Raw genomic sequence first — 25,665 nt, forward strand, 5'->3', positions numbered from 1 at the left:
TATTTTCATATTTTGAGTTATTGTCAAAGATGTTCATAGAATAAATAATTAAGCGCCATGGGGAGCTCAGTAGGCAATGCCCAAGGTAAACAGTTGGGAGGTGCTGGAGGAGCCATCCGCACCCAGGTTAATAAACTGAGTCTAAATTAAACTTGATCTTGAAATCGCCTAGTGGACCACTGCAAGCAGAGATGGGAGTTAAACACTAGAACAAAATGCACAGTAAGCCAGGTAAATAAAGCCTTTAAAACATGCAATCAGAAATAACAAATGGAAAAACATCTAAATGCCATAGTGATGTCAAACAAGATTTAACTCTTTATCCCCACATGTAGTTTTTCAGAAAGCATGCATTTTTTAAGTATTCCTTGTCTCCATCAAATCTTAAAAACTGCCCGTGGCAAGAACACGTACTCCTCTGGCACAACATTTTTGGGGCTTATCCCTAAGGAAAATACACATAGTGACATTATGAGGTGGCTGTTTGCACTAAATATATGATTTACAATGTTTAAAATAACCATGGGAAAAGAATTTGATGCTTAAAGCCAAAACATTACAGAAATTACAAAAATGGAGAAGTGAGCATATACATTTACCTGTTTTTCCACAAAAATCATTACAATGAAAGTTGAGGATTTCTGTTTTGTTTGAAACGTAAGCTTACAGGCAAAGAGAACAGAGGGCGCAATGGCAACATTTGGGAAGCTGTGCTTGTGAATGTGAAGCCCCAGGAGGCTCTGCAAGTCCCAGGAGGCCACACCATCCCAGACTACCTAGTGCTGAGTAACTCTACGTAGGGTTTCAACCCAAACCTTGGAACTCATTCTAGTAGAGTAACAACAATCATAAAACAATGCCTTCACAATTCGGAGGGAAAATTATTCTCAATCTACAATTCTATAGCCAATCGAACTACCAATTAAATGTGAGAATAAAATAAAAACTACAGACACTCACAATATCATAACTGTTCCCAATAATAATCTTATCTGAAGGACATCCTACCACCATGTGCCCTTTCTCAGGAATCTTCTGAAAGATATGCCCCACCAAACTGAGAAAGAAAAAATGGGTCCCAGGAAAGAGGGATCCCCAAGATACGTATGAGGGAGAGCCCAGAAGACACCTGTGCAGCAAGTGTAGTGAGCAATCAGTCCAGACTGGAGGTAGTCAGAGGCTTTTTTAGATAGAAGGTACAAGAATTTTTTTTAGGATACCTAATGTATTGAATGCACTGAGAGAAGGTTACAGAATTGGGAGAAGAGTTTGGCTATAGGTTAGTAATAAAATTTAAAAAACCCAACCCCCACAGCGAAAATACAATTTTTAAATTCAGGAAAATAAGTTAAATAAGGAAAGGAAAAGTAATCATAGTGCACAACGTAACAAACTGTGAACAGCATTTACATTGTCATAATAACAGACAGTGAATATTGATGCAACCAAAATAAAAGTATAACAATAGTCGGAAGACGGAAGTGTGTGGAGAGGAGACTGAAGTGAAAGAAAGCCTTCCACAATGGAAATTCAAAATATAAAAGCCTAAAACTGAAAAACTACTAAGGGAAAATATAGACATTATTTGGAGTTTTGGAGATAAATACAAAAGAATCAGCTAGAATAGTCAAACCTGATTGCCTCTGGGGAGGGTTGGGGTAAGGGGGGACTATTGTTTCAAAGTAATGTTTAATGAACTATTTGATCATTTTAAATGTGTAGGTGTAATTTTACTAAAATAACTGAATTTACAATAATGGAAATCCTTGATCTATTACTACAACGTACATGTTAAAGTCAGCCAATCTGTCAACATGTGCACTTACATTAAAAGCAAAACTAAAAATGGAAAAACGTTTGCTAGTCATGCTTGACGAGGCCCTTGCACTGCTCCTTACCTACATCCACTGGGTGGTTTTCAGCCGTGAAGCTCATCAGAATCACCCGGAGGCCCTGCGAAGACAACAGACTGCCCGGCCCCACCCCCCAGCGTGTGTCTGATTTAAGGTCTGGATGAGCCCTAAGAAGGTGCATTTCTAACAAGTCCCCAGGTGATGCCAACCCGTTGGGGCAGGGACCACATTCTGATAATTGTTCTCTATTACTTGGTTACATATTTGTATCCTTCACTAGACTGTGAGCTTCTTGAGGGCAGGGAGAATTTCTTACACATCTCATCGCCAGCGTCTGGCCAGTGTCCAGCAGTCATTCGATCAGTAAACAAATACTGAATGCCCATTATGTGCCAGGCACTGTTGTAGGCACTGGATTCAGCAGTTTAAAAAAACTATATCTATCTATCATCTATCTATCTATCTATCTATCTATCTATCTATCTATCTATCTATCTCCCTGCCTCATAGAGTTTACCTTCTGGTACTACATAGTAAATTCTCAATAAATTCTGAAATCTGACCAGTTGTACAGAAAAAGATGGCATTATCATGACCATTTTAATAGTGCTATGGAAATATCAATTTTCCATTTCCGAATCATAGCTTTTCCCTTTTGTATGTTTCTCCCATTTGTATGTATCTTCTGATATCCACCCCCCTCCAACACCCAACAATAAATCCATAAACCTGGCAGTATTCCAGGCTTTTGGTTGGGTCTTACAAAATATTGACTGATTAATAAAACATTTGATGGAGGTAACGTATTAGTAAAACAACAAATCCAAGAAAACTTTTAAGTATATCTAATTAGTGTACGAAAGCAACTGGGGATATAAACAAATCTGTTTGCATATTGATAAATATTAAAGAAGAGCTTAACCACTGGTTATCTCTAAAGGCACCTCTTCTCCCTCCCTCTCTATTCCATGCCCTACACCTTGTGTAAAAATGCTGGCAGTTCTCACCTGCCTGCTATGACTTCTTTGAACTCCCAGTGGAACTAAACAGCCTTCTGTACAAGCAAGAGCATCTGGTCAGGATTCGGATTGTCCTGTGCAATTCTGAGGAACCAGCAGAGGCCTTGTGGAGCCACGTGGTGTCGTGGACAGGAAGGGACATCAGCAGAGCCAAGCCTGGTTACCTCTCTGTCACCAGGGGAGTAGTTCCTCAGGACAGCCTGCCACGGGCCTGAGGGCCACTGCAGCTCCCTCTCTAACTGTAGGAAAGTACAAAGCAGGAACCTTCATCTTTGAAGTAATTTTCTGAAAATTTCTCAGAGAGAGAGAGAGAGAGAGAGAGAGAGAGAGAGAGATTGATTTGATTCCTGAAGAGCAGTTTGGAATGATGTAACTGAAATGACCATAAGTTTACTTTCAGGACTGTCAGTATGCTTAATGATTGCAAATGTTTTTGAAAGGCCTTGAATTCAAAGCCATGAGACACTCGGTGTTAATTATGTGGAGGGAAAATGGTCATCATTATGAATAGAATTCTAAAAAGCTAGTTTCAATATTCCAAACTATTTCTTCTCTGTTAATCATAACCAAATTGAAAATTCATTGCTAGTGATTTCAGGAGTGCTATCAAATAGTAATACTATCTCAAAATAATATTTTCCTATTGCTATCCTAAATCAGTAATATATCATTGTAGTCCAACAAATCACTATGATTTCTACATATGAAAGACTTAAGAAAAATTAATAACCTTTTAAAAAATATACTTCTAGTAATGCAGACAAAGTCCACTAACTTCATTTATGTGAGTCAATCTTAAATAAGTTCTGGTTATTAGAAAGCTTTGTGTATAAATGTGAACTTCTGGTGATTCATACAATGACTCTTTAAAATGGCCAGGTTGGCCCTGGCTGGCATGCCCAGTGGTTAGAGTGTCAACCCTCACATCGAAGGGTCACAGGTTCAATTCTGGTCAAGGGCACATACCTAGGTTACAGGTTTGATACTTGGTTGGATACATCAATGTCTCTCTCACATTGATGTTTCTCTCTCTCTCTCTCTCTCTCTCTCTCTCTCTCTCTCTCTCTCTCTCTCTCTCTTTCTCTCTCTCTCCCCTCCCCACTTCCTTTCCACTCTCAATGGAAAACATATCCTTGGGTGAGGATTTTTAAAAAATTGTTTGTAATGGCCAGGTTGGCTCAATGGTTGAATGTTCATCCATGAACCAGGAGGTCACCAGTTCGATTCTCGGTCGGAGTACACGCCCAGTTTGCAGGCTCGATTCCCAGTATCGGGTGTGCAGGAGGCAGCCAATCAATGATTCTCTCTCATCACTGATGTTTCTACTTTTCTCTCTCCCTTCCTCTAAAATCAATAAAAACATTTAAAATAAAATGGCCAGGTTGTTTAAAATAAAATCCTTGGAGCATTTTATTGATTGTCACCGTTGTAATCCAAGGGAATTAATGTTTCTTAAAAGATGTGTATTTCTCTGCTGAGATGTGACCCCCAGTGAACCACACCCCCATTTAGACGGGTGAATATACAGCAAACAGGGAGAGACCAATCCCGTGGGCCATCAAGCTGGCCTCACTATGCCTCCACTACTGGTACCCCATTTAGTGTAGTAAAAGAGCACGGAACTATATTCCAGAAAGCAAATCTCAAAATATTACCATTAATGTCATTCATATGCTAGTAATGAATTAGGATTCCCAGATTCTTTTCAACTACTTGCAAAGTCCGGCCTTATTGTCTGAGTTAACAAGGCTGACTTTTTAAAGTGCAATGAAAATTCTTGACGTCTTCACTCCAGTTCAGACAGGTCTCCTTAGTGGTTTCCAAGACACAGCTTCTTGTGTGGGTGCATTTCTTCATTCGGAGGGATGGGTCGCACCACACCATCTGGTGTTCAAGAATAACAACGTCAGGAAAACTTCACTTCAAATCTGTTTGCATTCGTTAAAGTCATATAGGTTGCAAGATCAAAATAATGCTTAAGTTAAAAAGGAATATTCATTATCTTAACATGCTCAACTGTTGAAGACAGATTCCAGATAAGTCACTCAGGTAACACAGTATCTAAGCTTTAAAAAAATGGACTCACAACAGTGTAAGGCCAACAATTCATCAAACATTTTTTGGGGAAAATTTGTTCCTTTTATTACCTGGGAAGAAACAAAATGCACCTCCTTCTCCTTTAAGGAGGTGAGGGAACAGTCTGTGGAGCACAGCGAGTACGAGGGAAGGCTCCACGGTTCCCACACTCCTCCACTGGAAGGGAGTCAGGCCTCGCTCCTTGCTCGGATGGGAGAAGAGGCTGGCTTCAACCTCGCCCCGTCTTTTGATTTTAAGAGCTTAATTGGTACGAGAAATTGCATGTTTAAAGTGTACAATTTGATAAGTTTTGATATTAGTATACATCCCAGAAACCATCACTTAAGCCAATGTGGTGAACATATCCATCATCTCCAAAAGTTTCTCCCGCCCTGCTGCTTCTCATCTTTCCAGGGACCTGCTTGCCCTCCAAGTCTGTGTTTTCTGCTCTGCTCTGTTTTCTTAGCCATAAGGACACCTGATCAAGAGGGCGCAGTCTTGCCCTCTGGAGGCAGATCGGGAAAGCCTACCCCCTCTCTTAAAAAAGAATATATAGCCGAAACTGGTTTGGCTCAGTGGATAGAGCGTCGGCCTGCGGACTGAAGGGTCCCAGGTTCGATTCCGGTCAAGGGCATGTACCTGGGTTGCGGGCACATCCCCAGTGGGAGATGTGCAGGAGGCAGCTGAGGCAGCTGATCGATGTTTCTCTCTCATCGATGTTTCTAGCTTTCTATCTCTCTCCCTTCCTCTCTGTGAAAAATCAATAAAATATATTTTTTTTAAAAAAGAATATATATAACACAGATGGAAATTTTAATGCCTAATAATAAAATGTATATTCAAGACCACCCCCCAAAAACTAAAACAAAATTACTTCTGTATGCTCCCCAATCTAATCCCATTCCTCTTTCACCCCATTCAAAAGAAACTGCTATCCTGAATCCTGTTTCCCATTGCGTCTTAAAAATAATTTTACCACATATACTAAACACTACAGTATTGGTTTCCTTTTTAAAAAATATTTATTTATTTACTTTAATCTTTATTGTTGAAGGTATTACATAGGTCCTCCTTTTTTGGCTTCCTTTTTTTTTATTAAAAAATGTTTTTATTGATTTCAGAAAGAAGTGTGAGGGAGAGAGAGATAGAGACATCAATGATGAAAGAGAATCATTGATCGGCTGCCTCCTGCATGCCCTCAACTGGGGATTGAGCCTGCAACCCGGGCATGTGCCCTCCGGGTTCATGGGTCAACGCATGGGTTGACATTCAACCACTGAGCAACAACCAGCTAAGCTATTTGGCTTCCTTTTAAACATTATATAGGAAACCGTATCCTAATGTATTTTAGTCTTCTGCAACTTGATTTTTCATTCAACATTCTATTTTTAAGATCCATCCATGTTTAAGTGTGGTAGGTAGTTAGACAGACATGAGTACAGCAAGGACGATGGGCCAGGAATAGAAGATCACCAGAGTGGAAAAGCCTTGGGTGTTTAACAACTGACAATTGTAGGGTGGGACCTCTAAAATAAATTATACACACACACACACACACACACATCCTATCTAATAAAAGAGAAACATGGTAATTAGCGTATGACCGCTATCCTTCCCATTGGCTAATGAGGGCGATATGCAAATTAACTGCCAGCCAAGATGGCGGCTGGCAGCGAGGCAGCTGACACGAACAGGGAGGCTTGCTTGCTTCAGTGACGGAGGACTCCAACATTCCCTGCCTGCCTTGCCGGCCTCTCAGCTGCACTCTAAGCAACATTGTAACAAATATAGAAGCTAAACAAAACCCTGGGCTTCAGCCAGCAGGACCGCAACATTGTTTCAAATACAGAAGGTAAACAAAGGCCAGAAAACTGTTTTCAGCAGCGGAGGTCTCATAGCTGGAGCCTAGCCTCAGAGCTAAAGCTGGCCCAGAATAAAAAAAAAAAAAAGGAAAAAAGGACAGGTTGGGAGCTTCAGTCACCCGCCAGCCTGAAAACGGCCCTCAGCCCCTCACCCAGACTGGCCAGGCACCCCAGTGGGGACCCCCACCCTGAAGGGTGTGTGACCAGATGCAAACAGTCATCATCCCCTCACCCAGACTGGCCAGGCACTCAAGGGGGACCCCCACCCTGAAGGGGGTGTGACCAGATGCAAACAGCCATCATCCCCTCACACAGGCTGGCCAGGCACCCAAGCGGGACCCCCACCCTGATCCAGGACACCCTTCAGGGCAAACCAGCCGGCCCCCACCCGTGCACCAGGCTTCTATCCTATATAGTAAAAGGGTAATATGCCTCCCAGCACCGGGATCAGCAGAGCAGCGAGGCCTCCCAGCACCAGGATCAGCGTGACAGGGGGCAGCGACCAAATCCCCTGATCGCCCTGCGGCTCTGTGTGTGACAGGGTACGGCGCCCCAACCCCCTGATCAGCCCTGCTCTGTGTATGACAGAGGGGAGCTCCCCAACCCCCGATCGCCCTGTGGCTGTGTGTGTGACAGGGTACGGCGCCCCAAACCCCCCCCCCCATCGGCCCTGCCTTGAGTGTGACAGTGGTGGCGCCCCAACCCCCTGATCCGCCCTGCTCTGTGTGTGACAGGGGGCGGTGCCCCAACTCCCCTATCGGCCCTACTCTGTGAGTGACAGGGGGGAGCTCCTCAACCCCCTGATGGGCCCTGCTCTGTGTGTGACAGGGGGGAGCTCCTCAACCCCCTGATCGGCCCTGCTCTGTGTGTGACAGGGGGGAGCTCCTCAACCCCCTGATCGGCCCTGCTCTCTGTGTGACAGGGTATGGAGCCCCAACCCCCCTGATGGGCACTGCTCTGTGCGTGATAGGTGGCAGCGCCCCAACTCCCCAATCGGCCCTGCTCTGAGCCTGACCAGGGGCTGCACCTAGGGATTGGGCCTGCCCTCTGCCACCCAGGAGCAGGCCTAAGCCAGCAGGTCGTTATCTTCTGAGGGGTCCCAGACTGCGAGAGGGCACAGGCTGGGCTGAGAGACCCCCTCTCCCCACCGAGTGCACAAATTTTTGTGCACCGGGCCTCTATTTTATATATATATATATATATATATATATATATATATATATATATATATATAGAGAGAGAGAGAGAGAGAGAGAGAGAGAGAGAGAGAGAGAGAGAGAAGTAGAGAGAAACAGAGTAAATGGATGGAGAAAAATATACATGGTAACACTACTCAGAAGAAAGCAGGAGTAGCTACATTATTTTCAGACAGAGCAGACTTAAAAGCAAGGAAAGTTATCAGGGATAAAGAAAGGTATTACATAATGATAAAGGCATTATTTTATCTTCTCTAAGAAGACATAATAATCTTTAATGTATATCCACCTAACAACATAGTATTAAACTTACAGGAGGCAAAATTAATAGAATTGCAGAGGAAATTAAAAATGGCAGCGGAGTAAGTGGATGCTACACGGAGATGCTTCCAGGACCAAACCAGAATTACAATAAAATACAGAAAAACTTCCTGAATAATGAGAAGACACGCTGGAAAGAACCCTAATAACCGAGGACCAAAAGTGGATACCGCACAGAGACCAGTAGGTGGGGCAGAGGTGTGAAAGGGCTGGCCGGGTTCCCACAGCAACTGAAGTTCCAGAGGGATATCTCAGCTGTGGGGGGTTGCCACTGAGAATTCTGGGATCTAATCCCCAAGCTGAGCCCCCCAGCAGAGAGCACCAGAACTGAGGAAGGTACCCACATAACATCTGGCTGTGAAAAGCAGCAGGGTTATTGTCTGCCAGGGAAAGATGGCTGGAAATTCAGGCATTCTCTTTTAGCCACCCCCAAGTTGATGCCAGGCAATCCAGTTCCTCCCTGTGTGTCCCTGGATCTCCCAAAGCTGTCATCCCAGTGTTGGAGCTCAGAGGAAGTGGGATCATGTAAGTTCATGTGCCAGCCTTCTAAGGGGAACTGCTGGGTCTCCAGGAGCCTCCATGTCACTCAGCCACAATCCTCACTGGTTTTTACAGCCCAAAGTTACAGGGATTTCTCTTCCCACCTCTGGGACCCTGGGCTGGCGGTCTGATGTAGGGCTGGGATCCCTTGCTTCTCATGGGAGGTCTCTGCAGATGAGATATCCCCCCGATTAAAAAAAGAACAGACCAGCCTGTTCTGCACCTCCACCCCTCCTACCAGTCTCACTGTGCTTTCTTTCCTTCTCTAGTTGTAGGACTTCCATTCAGCCAAATTTCAGGCAGTTCTGAATGATGGTTGTTCTGTATTTTAGTTGTAATTTTTATGTGGTTGTGGGAGGTGGCAAGTACAGGTGTTTACCTATGCCACCATCTTGGTTCATGTCTGTAACATGCTCACTAAGAACCGACAAAATTGAGGAATCAAGATGGTGGCATAGGTTAACACCTGAACTTGCTGCCTCGCACAACCACATCAAAACTACAATTAAAAGACAAAACGGGTATCATTCAGAACCATGGGAAGGCTGGCTGAGTGCAAGTTATACAACTAGAAGGAAAGAGAAAAGCACACTGAGACTGGGAGAAGGTGCGGAAGTAAAGTGCGGAGGTAGGGAGGCGCGTGCGGAAATGGGCTGGCAACTGGGTATGCTGTTGTCTTTTTCAATCGGGAGGGAGAGACGAGCTCCCAACTGCTTTGAACTCCAGTTCCGGGAGAGACTTTGGGGACCCAGACTCATACAGGGAGAAATTGGACTGTCTGGAATCGGGCCAGAACACGAGGGCGGCTTTCTCTCAGAGGTGTTTGCAGCGATCATTGTTCCTGCACAGGCCGCAGGACACAGAGACCTGGGGACCTCTTCGGGGCAGGGCTGACGGGCAGCCATTGCAGTTTGCTCCGCCCTGGTGATTGCCTGAAACCCTGCCCCACCCAATTTACAACCCCACCCAAGCTGTGCACAGAGGCTTTTGCATATGAATGGGCCTGGCCTTTTGCAATCTAAAACGTAACCAACTGCAGCTGGGACAGAGAGCCCCAGAGCTTCCAAAAGAAGGCCCAAGGCTTGACAGCAGCCTGCATTGCTTCACAGCTGGGCCTCATCGGGCACCTCCAAACACCAAACAAAGAGGAGGAATCTGCAGATCTCTCTGTAGCTCCTGCTGGGTGGCCTCAGGCAGTGGCTGAATTTGCACCTCCTTAGAGAGCCAAGAGCCAGTGTACCCAGTGGTTAGAGTGAGACCATCCAGATTACAACTCTTCACATCCATAAGAGACACACTCAGGGGGCAGACTCAGTGAGCACCAAAGCCCCACTGAAGTCCTGCCCCATAAGGGTGTTTCCAACACAGAAGTTCTCCCATTGTAGACACAACTGGTCCTCACAGCCAATTGTCCTGGAGGTCAATTCCTCCCAGTGATACCAACAACAATCAAGGCTTAACTACAACAAGACTGTGCACAAAGCCCACAAAGGGGTGCACCAAGAGTGTCCACCTCAGGTAATTAAGGAGGCTGAGCCACTGGTCCCTATAGGATGCCTAGCACACAAAGCCACTCTGTCAACACAGGGAAGCAGCCAAAATGCGGAGACAAAGAAACAGGTTATAAATGACAGAAATGGAGGAAAGCAAATGACTGGATATAGAATTCAAAACCACACTTTTAAGGTTTTTCAAGAATTTTCTAGAAACCGCCAATAAATTTAGTGAGACCCTTAAGGATATGACAAAGGACCAATTAGAAATTAAGCATACACTGACTGAAATAAAGAATAATATACAGAGATAAAACAGTAGACTAGAGGATCCCAAGAATCAAGGCATGATTTGAAATACGAAGAAGCAAAAAATCACCCAACCAGAAAAAAGAATCCAAAAATACGAAGATAGTGTAAGGAGCCTCTGGGACAGCTTCAAGCATACCAACATCTGAATTATGCGGGTGCCAGAGGAAGAGAGAGAGCAAGATATTGAAAACCTATTTGAAGAAATAATGAATGAAAACTTCCTCTACCTGGTGAAAGAAATAGACTTACAAGTCCAGGAAGCGCAGAGAACCCTAAACAAAAGGAATCCGAAGAGGACCACACCAAGACACATCATAATTAAAATGCTAAGGGCAAAAGACAAAGAGAGGATATTAAAAGAAGCAAGAGAAAAAGAGTTAGTTACCTACAAGGGAGTATCCATATGACTGTCAGTTGATTTCTCAACAGAAACTATGCAGGTCAGAAGAGAATGGCAAGAAATATTCAAAGTGATGAATAGCAAGTACCTACAATCAAGATTACTCTACCCAGCAAAGCTATCATTTAGAATTGAAGGTCAGATAAAGGGCTTCACAGATAAGAAAAAGCTCAAGGAGTTCATCACCGCCAAACCAGTATTATATGAAATGCTGAAGGGTATTCTTTAAGAAGAGGAAGAAGAAAAAGGTAAAGGTAAAAATTATGAACAACAAAGTGACAATAAATGCATATCTATCAACAAATGAATCTAAAAATCAAGTGAATAAAGAATCTGATGAACAGAATAAACTGGTGAATATAATAGAATCAGGGGCATAGAAAGGGAGTGGACTGACAATTCTCGGGGGGAAGGGAGTGTGGGGGGTGTAGGAAGAGACTGGATAAAAACTGTGCACCTAGGACGAGGACAGTGGGGGAGGGTAAGGCCAGGGGGTGGGGTGGGAACTGGGTGGAGGGGAGCTATGGAGAGAAAAATAGGAACAACTGTCATAATCTGAACAATAAAGATTTATTTTTTAAAAAACCACATAAAAAAAAGGAACCGACAAAATTTTTTCCCATAGATTTTTAAAGAGAGTGGAAGGGAGAGAGAGGGGGAGAGAGAGAAAGAAACATCAATATCAGAGAGACCCATGGATTGGTTGCCTCCTACATGCGCCCCCATTGGGACCAGGAATCGAACCTATAACACAGTACATGCCCTTGACCGGGAATCGAACCCGTGACCCTTCAGACTGACACTCTAACCACTGAAGTACACTGGCCAGAGCTGTAGATATTCATTATTCTTAATTTACTGAGAGTTTTTATCATGACTCTTTGGTGTTGAATTTTTGTCAAATGCTTTTCTGTATCTATTCATATGATCATATGATTTTTGTTTTTTTAGCTTGTTGATGTGGGTGCTCACAGGGGTCATTGTTCCTGTACTGGGACCTCCCCTGCCTCAGAACTGACTGGCAGCCATATCTGAGTTTCCATCAGCCTGGCTAACAGTGTTCACTTTGCCAAGGTGATTCCCTGAGAACCCACCCCATCCAATTTGCAGCCCCACCTAAGCTGTTTGCAGCAGCTTTTCCATATGAATGGCCTGTCCTGGCTCAGGCTTTAGACTTTCCTAAAAATCTCTCGAACAAATAGCAGTTGGTGTCAGCATGGCCCAAACCTATCAATTAGAGGCCCAAAACCTGGCACTAGCACCAGCCTGCCTTGCTTCACAGCTTGGCCTCACCCGGGCACTTCCTAGCCCAATACAAGTAGCAGCCCTCTGCAGATCTCTCTGTAGCTCCTGCCAGGTGGCCCCAGGCAGTGGCTGACTTTGCATGTCCTGGGAGGCCCCAGACAGCTTCAGACCATAGCAGATTACAACTCTACTCACCCACAAGTGACACACCCAAGGGGCAGATTCAGTGCACACCTAAGCCCTACTGAAGCAAGTCCTGCTCCATAGAAGTATCCCCTGCACAGCAGCACCTCCCTTGTAGACACAGCTGGTCCTCATAGCCAACGGGCCTGGAGATCAATTCCTCCCAGTGATGCCAATAGCAACTACAACAAGACTGTGCACACAGCCCACACAGGAGTGCACCTACAGTGCTCAGCTCAGGTGACTGGGGAGGCTGAGTCACTGGACCCTACAGGACACCTACTACACAAGGCCACTCTACTTACTCCAGAACACATAGCAGCTCCACCTAATACTTAAAAACAAACACAGGGAAGCAGCCAAAATGCAGAGACAAAGAAACATGTCACAAATGAAAGCAACGCAAGCAGGTAAACTACTGGATACAGAGTCCAAAACAATGGTTACAAGGTTGCTTAATGAGAACTTCAAGGGATTTAATGAGAGCCTCAAGGGACAGTGAGACTTTCAAGGATCTTAGTGAGAATGTCAGACATGAAAAAGAACCAGTCGCCGAAACCGGTTTGGCTCAGTGGATAGAGCGTCGGCCTGCGGACTGAAAAGTCCCAGGTTCGATTCCGGTCAAGGGCATGTACCTGGGTTGCGGGCATATCCCTAGTAGGAGATGTGCAGGAGGCAGCTGATCGATGTTTCTCTCTCATCGATGTTTCTAACTCTCTATCTCTCTCCCTTCCTCTCTGTAAAAAATCAATAAAATATATTTAAAAAAAAAAGAAAAAGAAAAAAGAAAAAGAACCAGTCAGAAATTAAGCATACACTAACTAAAATAGAGAATAATGTACAGAAATTCAACAGTAGAGGATTCCAAGAATCAAATCAATGGTTTGGAGTATGAAGAAGCAAAAAAATACCCAATCAGAGCAACTGAAGGGTGTTCTTTAAGAAGACAAAGGAGGAGGAGGAGGAGGACAAGGAGGAGGAGGAGGAGGAGGAGGAGAAAAAGATAAAAAATAGGAATAAAATGGCAATAAATACATATCAACAATTGAATCTAAAAATCAAAATAAATGAACAATAAATCTAATGAACAAAATAAACAGATGAATAAAATAGAACCAGAGGCATGGATACATGGAACAGACTGATGACTCTCAGAGGGAAGGGGGAAGGGCAGTGGTGGAAGGGGTTAAACAAAGATCATACATGCATATATGCATTACCTATGGATACAGACAACAGGGTGGTAAAGGCCTGGGGTGGGGCGCGAACCGGGTAGAGGAGGGTTATGGGGGGGAAAGGGGAACATGTATAATATTCTCAACAATGAAGATTTTAAAAAAAATTTCCTTGGGTGTTAACAAAAAACAGAAATAAAAATAGTAACTACAAATAACATCATACTTAATGGTGAGGCACTCTGAGCTTTCCAACACAATCAGGTACAAGGCCAGAATATCCTCCTCTCTCACCACTCCTTCTCCATCAGAGTGGAAATTCTAGCTATATCCCACAAGACAAGGAAAGGAATACAGCTTGGGAAGGAAAGAATTAAAGATCTTTGTTCACATAATCCAAAAGAATTGAAAAAAAAATACCTCCTGGAACTAATAAGTGATTTACATCAAGGTTGGAGGATACAAGGTGAATATTCAAAAGTCAATATGCAATTGAGATATGCAGATGGAAAATAAGCATATGAAAGGATGTACCACATCAAATGTCATCAGGGAAATGCAAATTAAAATAAGATACTGCCCTGGATGGGTGGCTCAGGTGGTTGGAGCATGGTCCCATATACTAAAAAAGGTGGTAGGTTTGATTCCTGGTCCGGGAACATACCTAGGTTTTGGATTTGATCCCCTGTCTTGGCTCATACAGGAGGCAACTGATTAATGTTTCTGTTTCTCTCTCTCTCTCTCTCTCTCTCTCTCTCTCTCTCTCTCTCTCTCTCTCTCTCTCAAAATCAATTTAAAAAGTCCCTGAGTAAGGATTAAAATAAATAAATAAAAAGACCTACCTACTAACATGTGCCTAGCATGGACTGAGTGCTTACAATTAGCCCAATGCCTTAAGAAATGCTATTAAAAATACTGGGCAGTCTACCACCAGTTCATTTAAAAGAACAAGATAGCACTGTACACCTATTTGAATGGCCAAAATCCAGAACACTAACAACACCAAATGCTGAGAGGATGTGGAGCAATAGGAAGTCATGTTCATTGCTGGCGGGAGTGCAAAATGATACAGCCACTTTGTAAGACAGTTTGGCAGTTTATTACAAAACTAGACATACTCTTTACCATATGATCCAGCAGCCATGCTCTTTAGTATGTATCCAAAAGAAGTGAAAATATGTCCACACAAAAAAATGTACACAGATGCTTACAGCAGCTTCATTCATAACTGAAATTATTTGGAAGTAATCAAGATGTCCTTCAGTAGGTGAATACATAAATAAACTATGTACATCAGACAATGTAATCGTATTCAGCACTAAAAAGAAATGAGCTATAAAGCCATGAAAAGACATGGAGGAACCGTAAATGCATATTACTAAGACAGTAGCCATTCTGAAAAGGTGACATACTGTATGATCTAACTATATGACATACTGGAAAAGGCAAAACTATGGCTAAAAAAAAAAGTGGTTGACAAGGGTTGAAGAGAGGGTGCAGGAAAAATAAGTAGAACACAGAAGATTTTTAGGGCAGTGAAAATACTCTGTATGATGCCATAATGATACATACATGTCATTATATATTTATCCAAACCCATAAAATGTACATCACGAGTGAATTTATCATGTAAACACGGACTTTGGGTGATTATGATATGTCAAAGTTGGTTCATCAATTGCAACAAATGTACCACTCTGGGGAAGATCTGGATAATGGGGGAAGCCATTCATGCGTAGGGGTAAGTGGTATATGGGACTCTCTGTTTCTTCCCCTGAATTTTTCTGTGAACTGAAAACTGTTCTAAAACAGAAACCCTTGATCTTAAAATTACCTTTTCTACTTAAGTTTTTAATATTTTTATAATTGATTTTTATATCATGTAAAGCAAGAACCCAATATTGTTTTTCTACATGGATTACCATTTTTTCAGCATTATAAATTGAATAGTCGGTTCTTATCCTGTGATGTGCATTGCCATCTCTGTCAGGGATGCTAAATGTTCCACCACTCATGGGTCAGTATCCCATAAAGACTGTGCCACTCAAAAAACCAATAGCATGCCATTAATAAACAGTGCTTTAACTCAGCCACTGAGTTTTTTTAACAAGTATATTTTTATTTTTCTAAATTCTGATTCTTTCCAAATCTGCCTGTTCATTTTTTATAATTGCTTGTTCTGTGCTTTTTTAAATAGCATATTTTACTTCCTAAACATTTTATAGCCTCTATTTCATAACTCCAAAACATAAAATCCTTGGGAGTCTATGCTGTTTGTTATTTCTGTTCACTCTTACTCATGGTGGCATATTTCCCACTATGTATGGTTATTTTTAAATTATGAGCTCATACGTTATTATATCCTGTAGGCCTGCGTTGGGATCACTTTCCTTCTGAGAAAATTTGCATTTGCTTCTGCCAGGAGGTGTCCCTGAGCGGGAGCCTTCCAGCTTCCCTGGAGGACGCCCAGCTTCATGTGGGAGCCTCAGGCTTAGTTCTCCACTGCGGCAGGCCCTAGACATACTTATTCTCAAGATCCCAACTTATATGGACATTTGTCCTCAAGGTAACCTGGCTTCGTGTTTGCTGACTGTTGCTATTTAATTCTATTAAACTGTTCCTCTTATTTCTATTTCCCCCCAAGGAAACAGGAGTACCTGGATATTTCCCTTATTTTCTTCAATGCCCTGTGATTTCTTAAAAAGAATGTTATGGGTTATTTGAGTTCAGTTATACAGATTGGAAGTAATTGCTCACACTTCCTGCCTCCCTTCTCTTTTGTCTCTGCTGCTGGATCTGAGAGGGTATAAATCAGCAAGTCTCCTCGAAGCTGGACAGACTCTCCCTGAGTACTTTTTCAAGGTCTAGACTTGGTTGGGGTGGGTAGGTCGGAGAGTAAGGAAGGACAAAATACCATAAACCCTGATTTGGGAGAGTCCAAGCCTCAGTCTTGCAATAAAATTGGTGTTTTGATTTTCATCTGTTCAAGTCCTGTGTCTGTTTCTCAGCTGATTCCAAAGTTAGAAAGCAATCTACTTATATGAAATGGTCAGAATAGATGATTTCAAAAAACAAAGTAGATTAGTGGTTGCCTGGAGATAGGGGGAGTGAAAATGGGAGTGAATACAAATGGAAAGGTTTTATTTTTGAGATGATGAAAATGTTCTGAAATTAGGTTGTGGTGAGGTTGCACAACTCTATGAATACACTGAAAACCATTGAATTTTATATTTTCAAGGGGCAAATTTACGGTGTGTGAATTATATCAATAGAGCTGTTATAACATTGAGAAAGACAGGGATATTATTTATTTTTATTTATTATTGTTGTTATTATTATTATTGTTAATCCTTACCCGATGATATTTTCCCCATTTATTTTTAGAGAGAGTGGCAGGAAGGGGGAGAGACAGAGAGAGGGAAACACTGATGTGAAAGAGACACATTGATTGGTTGCCTCCCGGAAGCGCCTGGACCAGGGGCGGGGATGGAGCCTGCAAACAAGGTACACGGTATGAATAGAACTGGGGACCCTTCATTCCACGGGCCAATGCTCTATCCACTGAGCCAAGCTGGCTAGGGCGACAGGGATATTATTTGTTGATATAAAACACTTCTTAAAAAATACATACAAAACATGAACTTAACAGTTCAATGAACTGTCACAAAGCAAACATACATTTAACCATCATCCCGTCAATAAATAAAACACTGCCAGCAGCCAGATGCCTTTCTCTTGTTTTCTCCTAATCACGAACCCTCCGCCCAGTCTTGGGACTTCTAACCACAGCATATCTTCCTTTTCCTTAATGATCTGGAAACAATAAATCCTGGACACAAGTCCTTTGTTGATGATAAGTGGTAAATATCTTCTCTTATTCCATGGCTTGCCTTTGTCCTCTTTCAATGTATCTTTTGATGAACATATATTCTTAATTTTATCATAGATAAATTAATTCATCTTTTTACAGTTAAGGCTTTTTGAGTCCTTTCTCTAATAACAGGAAATTATTAACTGATCACCTCAAGCACTGTTATTGAATATACACTCTTTAATCAGATCCACATATATGATGGGTGGGGCAAAAGTAGGTTTTTAGTTGTTCATATGGAAAATACAATAATTAATAAATAATAATACAAGAATAAACTGTTTCACGTACACACAACTGTAAACCTACTTTTGTCACACACTGGGTATATCTTTTTTTTCTCTTTTACTTATTTTTCCTGATAAATTTTAAAAAAGAAAGCTGAAGCATAAATATGTATTTTTTTCAAGATTACTATTAGAATAAAATAAAGTTAATTCAGAACAAAGAAAATCAAGATATTTACATAGAAATTATTTTCATAAAGATATTTATATTTCCCGATTTTTCAGGATAATCAAATCATTGTTATTATCAAGAAAACTTTACCTTATAAACTTCCACTTACCTAGAATACAAACAATCAACAAGCTAGCATAGCTAGTATTTAAAAATAATATTGTACACCAATAACTAATGTTTAAAATTAATGTGCCTAAGGAATTGTAAATCTCCCAAAGATTCTATTACTTTCAAAATATCTGTGTCAGTATGCCAATAATAAAGCTTTGAAGACTAACAATTCATTTATGGTAGGTGTGATGACTGATAGTTAATTAGAATATGCAAATACCCAGAACATTTCTAGTCTCTGACAAATCTGAGCAAATGTGGCTTTACTCTAATAAGAATTCATACATCCTCATAATTTGGCCCTAGATCCAGCTGTATTACTTATATGCAGTTTTCCTGTCAAACCATCCAAAAAGCTTTTGTTTTGGTATGGAAGAACACTGTTGTTTACTATTTCATATAAATTCAATTTATGAAATCAATTTGTATATGATTATTTATATTAAACTGCAGATTATGCAGGACTAATTACTAGCTAGCACTTTCCATCACACCTAGTATATGGTAAACAAATGCTTGTGAGCAAACTGAACCTGGAAAAAGAGTATCCTCTTTCTAAGACTACAACAATTTCCAACAATTTCATTAAAATTCACAATGCATTATTTCTTCTCAGCAATAAAGTTAACCTCAAAAAGGACTTATAAATACTTACTCTCTCTGCTTTCAGGCTCATTTCGTTCAAGAACACAAGTTCCTGCTGGATTCAGCTGCCACTGCAAAAGGGCACAAACATTTTATTTATATGTTTAAGAAGGATTTAATAAATAGTATTTTAACACCCTACTCTCAAATATCAAAACAATTTTAAAAACAAAGCCCTAATGACCCTGAAGAACTTGAATTCCTGAATGATATGACTTCTGGGATCAAAACCAATATTCTTAAAGAAGAAATGAACTTTAAAGAGTCTTTACTTTCATTTTATAGGTAAGAAAATGGAACACCAGAAAAGTGTAGTGACTTGCCCAGGGTTACACACTAACTAAAGGCAGCAATAGAATTAGAATCTGGGTCCGCAAAAACTATAGAATTTCCACCACCTCATACTCTATCTTCAGGTCCTTCTGATCTTATAATAGCTAGAGAAGGCCCAAATATTAAAAATGAAAATATGGCCAAGATTATCTTGCCTTTTAATATAGTTATAACATCCTATCTAATAAAAGAGAAACATGGCAATTGGCGTACGACCGCTACCCTTCCCATTGGCTAATCGGCGAGATATGCAAATTAACTGCCAGCCAAGATGGCAGCCGGCAGCCAGGCAGCTTGAAGCTAACATGAGCCTTGCTTGCTTCAGTGACGGACGACTCCAACTTTCCCTGCCTGCCGCTGCAGGCCTCTGAGCTGCAACTCTAAGCAACTATGTAACAAATATAGAAGCTAAACAAAACCCCTGAAACCTGCTTTAGTCTGCTGGGCTTCAGCCAGCAGGATCGCAACATTGTAAGCAAAGGCCAGAAACCTACTTTCAGCAACGGAGTCCTAAGAGCTGGAGCCAAGCCTCAAAGCTAAAGCTGGCCCAGAATAAAAAAAGAAAAAAGAAAAAAAGGAGCGGTTGGGAGCTTCAGTCACCCCTAGCCTGAAAACAGCCCTCAGCCCCTCACCCAGACTGGCCAGGCACCCCAGTGGGGACCCCCGCCCTGAAGGGTGTGTGACCAGCTGCAAACAGCCATCATCCCCTCATCCAGGCTGGCCAGGCACCCCAGTGGGGACCCCCACCCTGATCCAGGACACCCTTCAGGGCAAACCAGACGGCACCCACCCATGCACCAGGCCTCTACCCTATATAGTAAAAGGGTAATATGCCTCCCAGCCCTGGGATCAGCAGAGCCGCGAGGCCTCCCAGCACCGGGATCAGTGTGACAGGGGGCATTTCCCAAAACCCCTGATCGCCCTGCGGCTCTGTGTGTGACAGGGGGCGGGGCCACAACCTCCCTATCCTCCCTTCTCTGTTCGTGCCAAGGGAAGGTGCCCCAACCCCCTGATCAGCCCTGCTCTGTGCCTGATAGGGGGGAGCTCCGCAACCCCCTGATTGCCCTGCGGCTGTGTGTGACAGGGTGCGGCGCCCCCAACCCTCCCCCCCACAACGGGCCCTGCTCTGTGTGTGACGGGGTAGAGCCATAACCTCCCCATTGGCCCTGCCCTGAGTGTGAGAGTGGCGGCGACCATACCCCCTGATTGTTTCTGCAGTGTGGGTGATAGAGGGTGGCGCCCCAACCCCCTGATGGGCCCTGCTCTGTGCGTGACAGGGTACAGAGCCCCAACCCCTCTGATGGGCCCTGCTCTGTGAGTGACAGGGGGCAGTGCCCCAACCCCGATTGGCCCTGCTCTGTGCGTGACAGGGGGTGGCGCCGCAAACTCCCCACTGACCCTGCCTTGAGTGTGACAGGGGGCGGTGCCCCAACCCCCCAATCGGCCCTACCCTGAGCGTGACTGAGGGTGGCATCACAACCTCCTGATTGCCCTGGTCTGTGCATGACAGGGGGCGGCGCCCCAACTCCCCAATCAGCCCTGCTCTGATCCCGACCAGGGGCTGCACCTAGGGATTGGGCCTGCCCTCTGCCACCCAGGAGCAGGCCTAAGCCAGCAGGTCGTTATCTCCCGAGGGGTCCCAGACTGTGAGAGAGCACAGGCCAGGCTGAGGGACCGCCCTCCCCCGTGAGTGCACAAATTTTTGTGCACTGGGCCTCTAGTCTATACTAGTAATAGAGGAATATGCAAATTGTCTGGGACACTGTCATAGTAACAGTAAAGAGCAAACAGCAGGCTGCTTGGGGCGACAAGGCCAGCAGGGGGGTTTGTGAGGGACGACCAAACCACTGAACAGCAGGCTGTGTGGGGCAAAGAGGCTGGCAGGGGGGTTAGTGAGGGACGACCAAACGACTAAACATCAGGCTGCGTGGGGCGACCAGGCCGGCTGGGGGGCAGTTGGGGGTGACAAGGCCAGCGGGGGAGGGAGTTGGGGGTGACCAAGCTGGCAGGGGGGCAGTTGGGAGCGAAAAGGCCAGCAGGGGAAGGCAGTTGGGTGCAACCAGGCCGGCAGGGGAGGGCAGTTGGGGGTGACGAGGCCTGCAGGGGAGGGTAGTTGGGGGCAATTGGGCCAGCAGGGGAGCAGTTAGGAGCCAGCAGTCCTGGATTGTGAGAGGGATGCCCGACTGCCGGTTGAGGCCTGATCTTTGTGGGATCAGGCCTACACCGGCAGTCGGACATCCCCCAAAGGGTCCCAGATTGGAGAGGGTGCAGGCCAGGCTTAGGGGCACACCCCTCCCATGCATGATACGAGAGGCCTGGTGCACAGATTCATGCTCTGGTGGGGTCCCTCGGCCTGGCTTAGAGATCGGGCCAAAGCCGGCAGCCCGACATCCCCCGAGAGGTCCAGGATTGCAAGTGGGTGCAGGCCAGGCCGAGGGACCTCTAGTATGCACATAAGATCTTTGGTTAATCTCTTCCCACCCTCCTCCCTCCCCACTTCCCTCTGAAATTCATCAGTCTATTCCATGTTTCCATGCCTGTGCATTGAGCATCTGTCCCCTGGTGGTCAGTGTGCATCATAGCTACCGGCTGAGTGGTCACTTAGGCTTTTAGATATATACCAGAGGCCCGGTGCATGACATTCGTGCACTCAGGGTTGGGGGGGGGGTAGTCCCTCAGCCAGGCCTGTGACCTTTAGCAGTCCAGGAGCCCTCGGGGGATGTCCTACTGATGGCTTAGGCCCACGCAGTCGGACATCCTTAGTGCTGCTGTGGAGGCAGCAACATTGTCCGGTGGTTCTGGCAGGCGGTGGAGACCTTTGACGAGGAGAGGAGGGCCCGGCTCACCAGCCGTCAGCCCAGCTTGTGGCTGAGTGGCACTCCCCCTGTAGGAGCACACTGACCACCAGGAGGGCAGCTCATGCATTGAGCTTCTGCCCCTCTGGTGGTCAGTGCGTGCCATAGCTACCGGTCGTTCCGTCATTTGGTTGATTTGCATATTACCCTTTTATTATATAGGATACTAGAGGCCCGGTGCACGAAATTCATGCACTGGGGGGTGGGGTTCCCTCAGCCCAGCCTGCCCCTCTCACAGTCCAGGAGCCCTCAGTGGATGTCCTACTGATGGCCACAGTCTGGCAGCAGAGGCTCAGAGCAGGCGTCCCGTGTGTGTGTGTGTGTGTGTGTGTGTGTGTGTGTGTGTGTGTGTCTGCTAGGGCCTGCCCCCAGCCGCGCCACATAGGCGCGAAGCAGTTGCCGTGTGTGTGTGTGTGTGTGTGTGTGTGTGTGTGTGTGTGTGTGTCTGCTGGGGGCCTGCCCCCAGCCACACCATGGAGGCTTGGAGCAGGAGCCGTTCTGTGTTGGTCTCTCAGGCTCCTGGCCTCCACTGCATGTTGTACTCTCCCTTGAGCTATGGCCAGGATGGGGGTGCTGCTTGCAAGGCAGGCTTTCCTGCTCCAGGATCGCCATGGCAACGGGGGAGCAGGCCCAGCTTGGGGCTACCTGCAGGCCGGGCTTTCCCGCACCCTGATCAGGCGCAGCGGGGGCTGCCTACAGGCCGCACTTTTCTACTTACTGGTGGCCAGATCACCACAGCGACCCAGGGCCCAGCGGCACTTTCCTGCTCTCCAATAGTCATAGGGTGCCGGCTGGGGGCGGGGCTTAGCAGTGCGGGGCTTAGGCGGCACAGGGGTCCCGGCTGGGGGCTCAGGTGGCACATAGGGGTCCCGGCTGGGGGCGGGCCTTATGCCCTGCTGCCCAGGGCTGCACATGGGGTCCGGATGGCAGCTTGTGCTGTCTCGCCCTGCCTGTAGTATAGGATAGAGGCCTGGTGCACGGGTGGGGGCTGGCTGGTTTGCCCTGAAGGGTGTCCCGGATAAGGGTGGGGGTCCTGTTTGGGTGCCTGGCCAGCCTGGATGACAGGCTAATGGCTGATTTTAGGCTTCTTGCACCCCCTTTAGGGTGGGGGTCCCCACTGGAGTGCCTGGCCAGTCTGGGTGAGGGGCTGAGGGCCGTTTCCAGGCTGGCGGGTGACTGAAGCTCCCAGCCTCTCCTTTTTTTCTATTTATTCTGGGATTTATTTACTTTCTATGGCTGTCACTGGAGCTGAGAGCCGGCTTTGGCTCTGAGGCTGGCTCCAGCTTGAGGCCTCGGCTGCTGAAAGCAGATATCTGGGCTTTGTTTAGCTTCAATAATTGAAACTCTGTTGCCATCACTGCGGCTCTAAGCTCTGAACCCGCTGCCGGCTGAAAGCAGCTATCTGGAGCTTGTTTAGCTTCTATAATTACAACATTGTTGCATCCGGAGCTCAGAGCTGGGCTGCCGCAGGCCGGGAACCTTGGCTTCCTCTGTCACTGGAGTAAGCAAACCTCCTGTTCGCTTCAGCTGCCTGGCTGCCGGCCACCATCTTGGTTGGCAGTTAATTTGCATATCCTGCTGATTAGCCAATGGGAAGCATTCGGGGGTAGGGTCAATTTGCATGTTTCTTGTTTATTAGATAGGATTAGAGGACCGGTGCACAAAAATTTGTGCACCCGGGGGGTCCCTCACCCTGGCCTGTGCCCTCTCACAGTCTGGGACCCCTCAGAGGATGTCCACCTACTGGCTTAGGACTGCTCCCCGGGGGATCAGGCTTAAGCTGGCAGTCACACATCCCTCTGGCAGCCCGGGAGCCCTCGGGGAATGTCCACTTGCCAGTGGGGAGCAGGCCTAAGCTGCAGTCGAACATCCTTAGCACTGCTGAGGAGGCGGAAGAGGCTCCCGCCACCACCGCTGTGCTGGAAGCCGTCAGCCTGGCTGTGGCTGAGGAGAGCTCCCCCTGTCGGAGTGCACTGACCACCAGGAGGCAGCTCCTGCATTGAGCGTCTGCCCCCTGGTGGTCAGTGTGTGTCATAGTGACCAGTCATTCCTAATCGTTCTGCTGTTAGGGCCAATTTGCATAATACCCTTTTATTATATAGGAGGATAGAGGCCTGGTGCTCGGGTGGGGGCCGGATGGTTTTCCCTGAAGGGTGTCCCGGATTAGGGTAGGGGTCCCACTGGGGTGCCGGCCAGCCTGGGTGAGGGGCTGATGGTTGTTAGTAGGCTGGTCAAGCCCCCCCTGTCGGTACCCTCACCCCATGGGGGTGTAGCCAGCCTGGGTGAGGGGCTGAGGGCTGTTTTCAGGTTGCCCACAGCTTCTTCAGGGTGGGGGAGTCCCGCTGGGGTGCCTGGCCAGCCTGCGTGAGGGCCTGAGGGCCGTTTGCAGGCTGGCCACGCCCCCCGGCGACCCAAGCTCCCAGCCTCTCCTTTTTTTCTTTCCTTTTATTTATTTATTTTTTTCCAGTGCCTCCTTGAGCAAATGCCAGGGTGGGCTGGAAGCAAGTATCTGGGATTTATTTATTTTCTATAATTGAAACTTTGTAGCCTTGAGTGGAGCCCAGGGCCAGCCAGGGCAGGCAGGAAGCTTGGCTTCCTCCATTGCCAAGGGCAACCCAAGCCTCCTGCTCGCTCCAGCTCCATGGCCGCCACCATCTTACTTGGGTCAATTCACATATTCGCTCATGATTGGCTGGTGGGTATAGCAGAGTGATGGTTAATTTGCATCTTTCCCTTTATTAGTGTAGATTATTTATATCATATCACATCATCTCTCTAGTTTTCCATCTTAACTATTCAGAAAGAAATACAGAAGCCTGAAGATTCTCAGATATTACAGAGAATACTGGAGCAGCAGATAAGAAAAAGGAGTGTAATCAGGATCTCATAGCATAGCTCTTCCTTATTTCCTGGGCTGGAAATCCTCATCATCAAAATCACTTAAGGACTTAACCAAAAAGGCCCCACTAAGGAACTACCTCCAGAAAGACACAATTAAATGTTTAGTACCTGGGAGCCTCTCCCATAGCATCAGTTGGTTCATCCAATAAACTAACTAATATCATGGGGACAAGACGAAAGATAAACATTTTACCACGTGGAAAAAAGTCCTTGGAAAGGGAGGACATGAAGAACTGGTTGGTTGCCTATAGAAATGGGATGGTTACGGTTAGCATGAGGAACAGAGAATTTATAAAAGGTGAGAAGTTATATATAAAAATTTATTTTAGAGAAACCAAGATGGCAGCATAGGTAAACACCAGAAATTGTGGCCTCACACAACCAATTCAAAAATACAACTAAAAGACAAAACGGACATCATCCAGAACCACAGGAAGGCTGGCTGAGTGGAAATTCTACAACTAGAAGGAAAGAGAAAAGCACACTGAGATTCAGAGGAGCTGCAGAAAATGCAAAGGTATGGAGGCACATGCGGAAAGGGCTGGCAACTGAGGATGCGGTTGTCTTCTTCAATCAGGAGGGAGACACACGCTCCCGCTCTGAACTCCAGTTCTGGGCTAGTCTCTGGGGACCCAGACTCATACGGGGAGAAACTGGATGGTCTGGCATTGGTTGGAACTCAAGGGCGGCTTTCTCTCACAGGTGTTTGCAGCGATTACCACGGGACACTGAGACCCAGGGCCTCTTAGGGCAGGACTAAGGATCAGCCATAGCTGTTTGCTCTGCCCTGTTGATTCCCTGAGACCCCGCCC

General features: G+C 45.5%; 1 protein-coding gene across 3 annotated transcripts in view; it reads right to left on the bottom strand.

Moving 5' to 3' along the window:
• Nucleotides 1-297: 297 nt before the first annotated feature.
• The window catches only part of CDADC1 (cytidine and dCMP deaminase domain containing 1), an 84,394-nt gene continuing 59,026 nt past the window's right edge, over nt 298-25,665 (bottom strand). For 2 of the 3 annotated variants that reach the window (XM_059684591.1, XM_059684593.1), the window contains exons 8-9: nt 18,775-18,835; nt 17,041-17,168 (exon numbers count right to left, since the gene is read on the bottom strand). In XM_059684591.1, the coding sequence (XP_059540574.1) occupies nt 17,056-17,168; nt 18,775-18,835 (174 nt within the window). In that variant the 3' untranslated portion in view covers nt 17,041-17,055. Of the gene's footprint in view, nt 4,757-17,040; nt 17,169-18,774; nt 18,836-25,665 lie in introns of those variants that run through there. The other variant, XM_059684590.1, reaches the window with a different exon arrangement.

Source organism: Myotis daubentonii, chromosome 2, assembly GCF_963259705.1.
Source record: "Myotis daubentonii chromosome 2, mMyoDau2.1, whole genome shotgun sequence".
In the NCBI taxonomy this organism is placed as follows: domain Eukaryota; kingdom Metazoa; phylum Chordata; class Mammalia; order Chiroptera; family Vespertilionidae; genus Myotis; species Myotis daubentonii.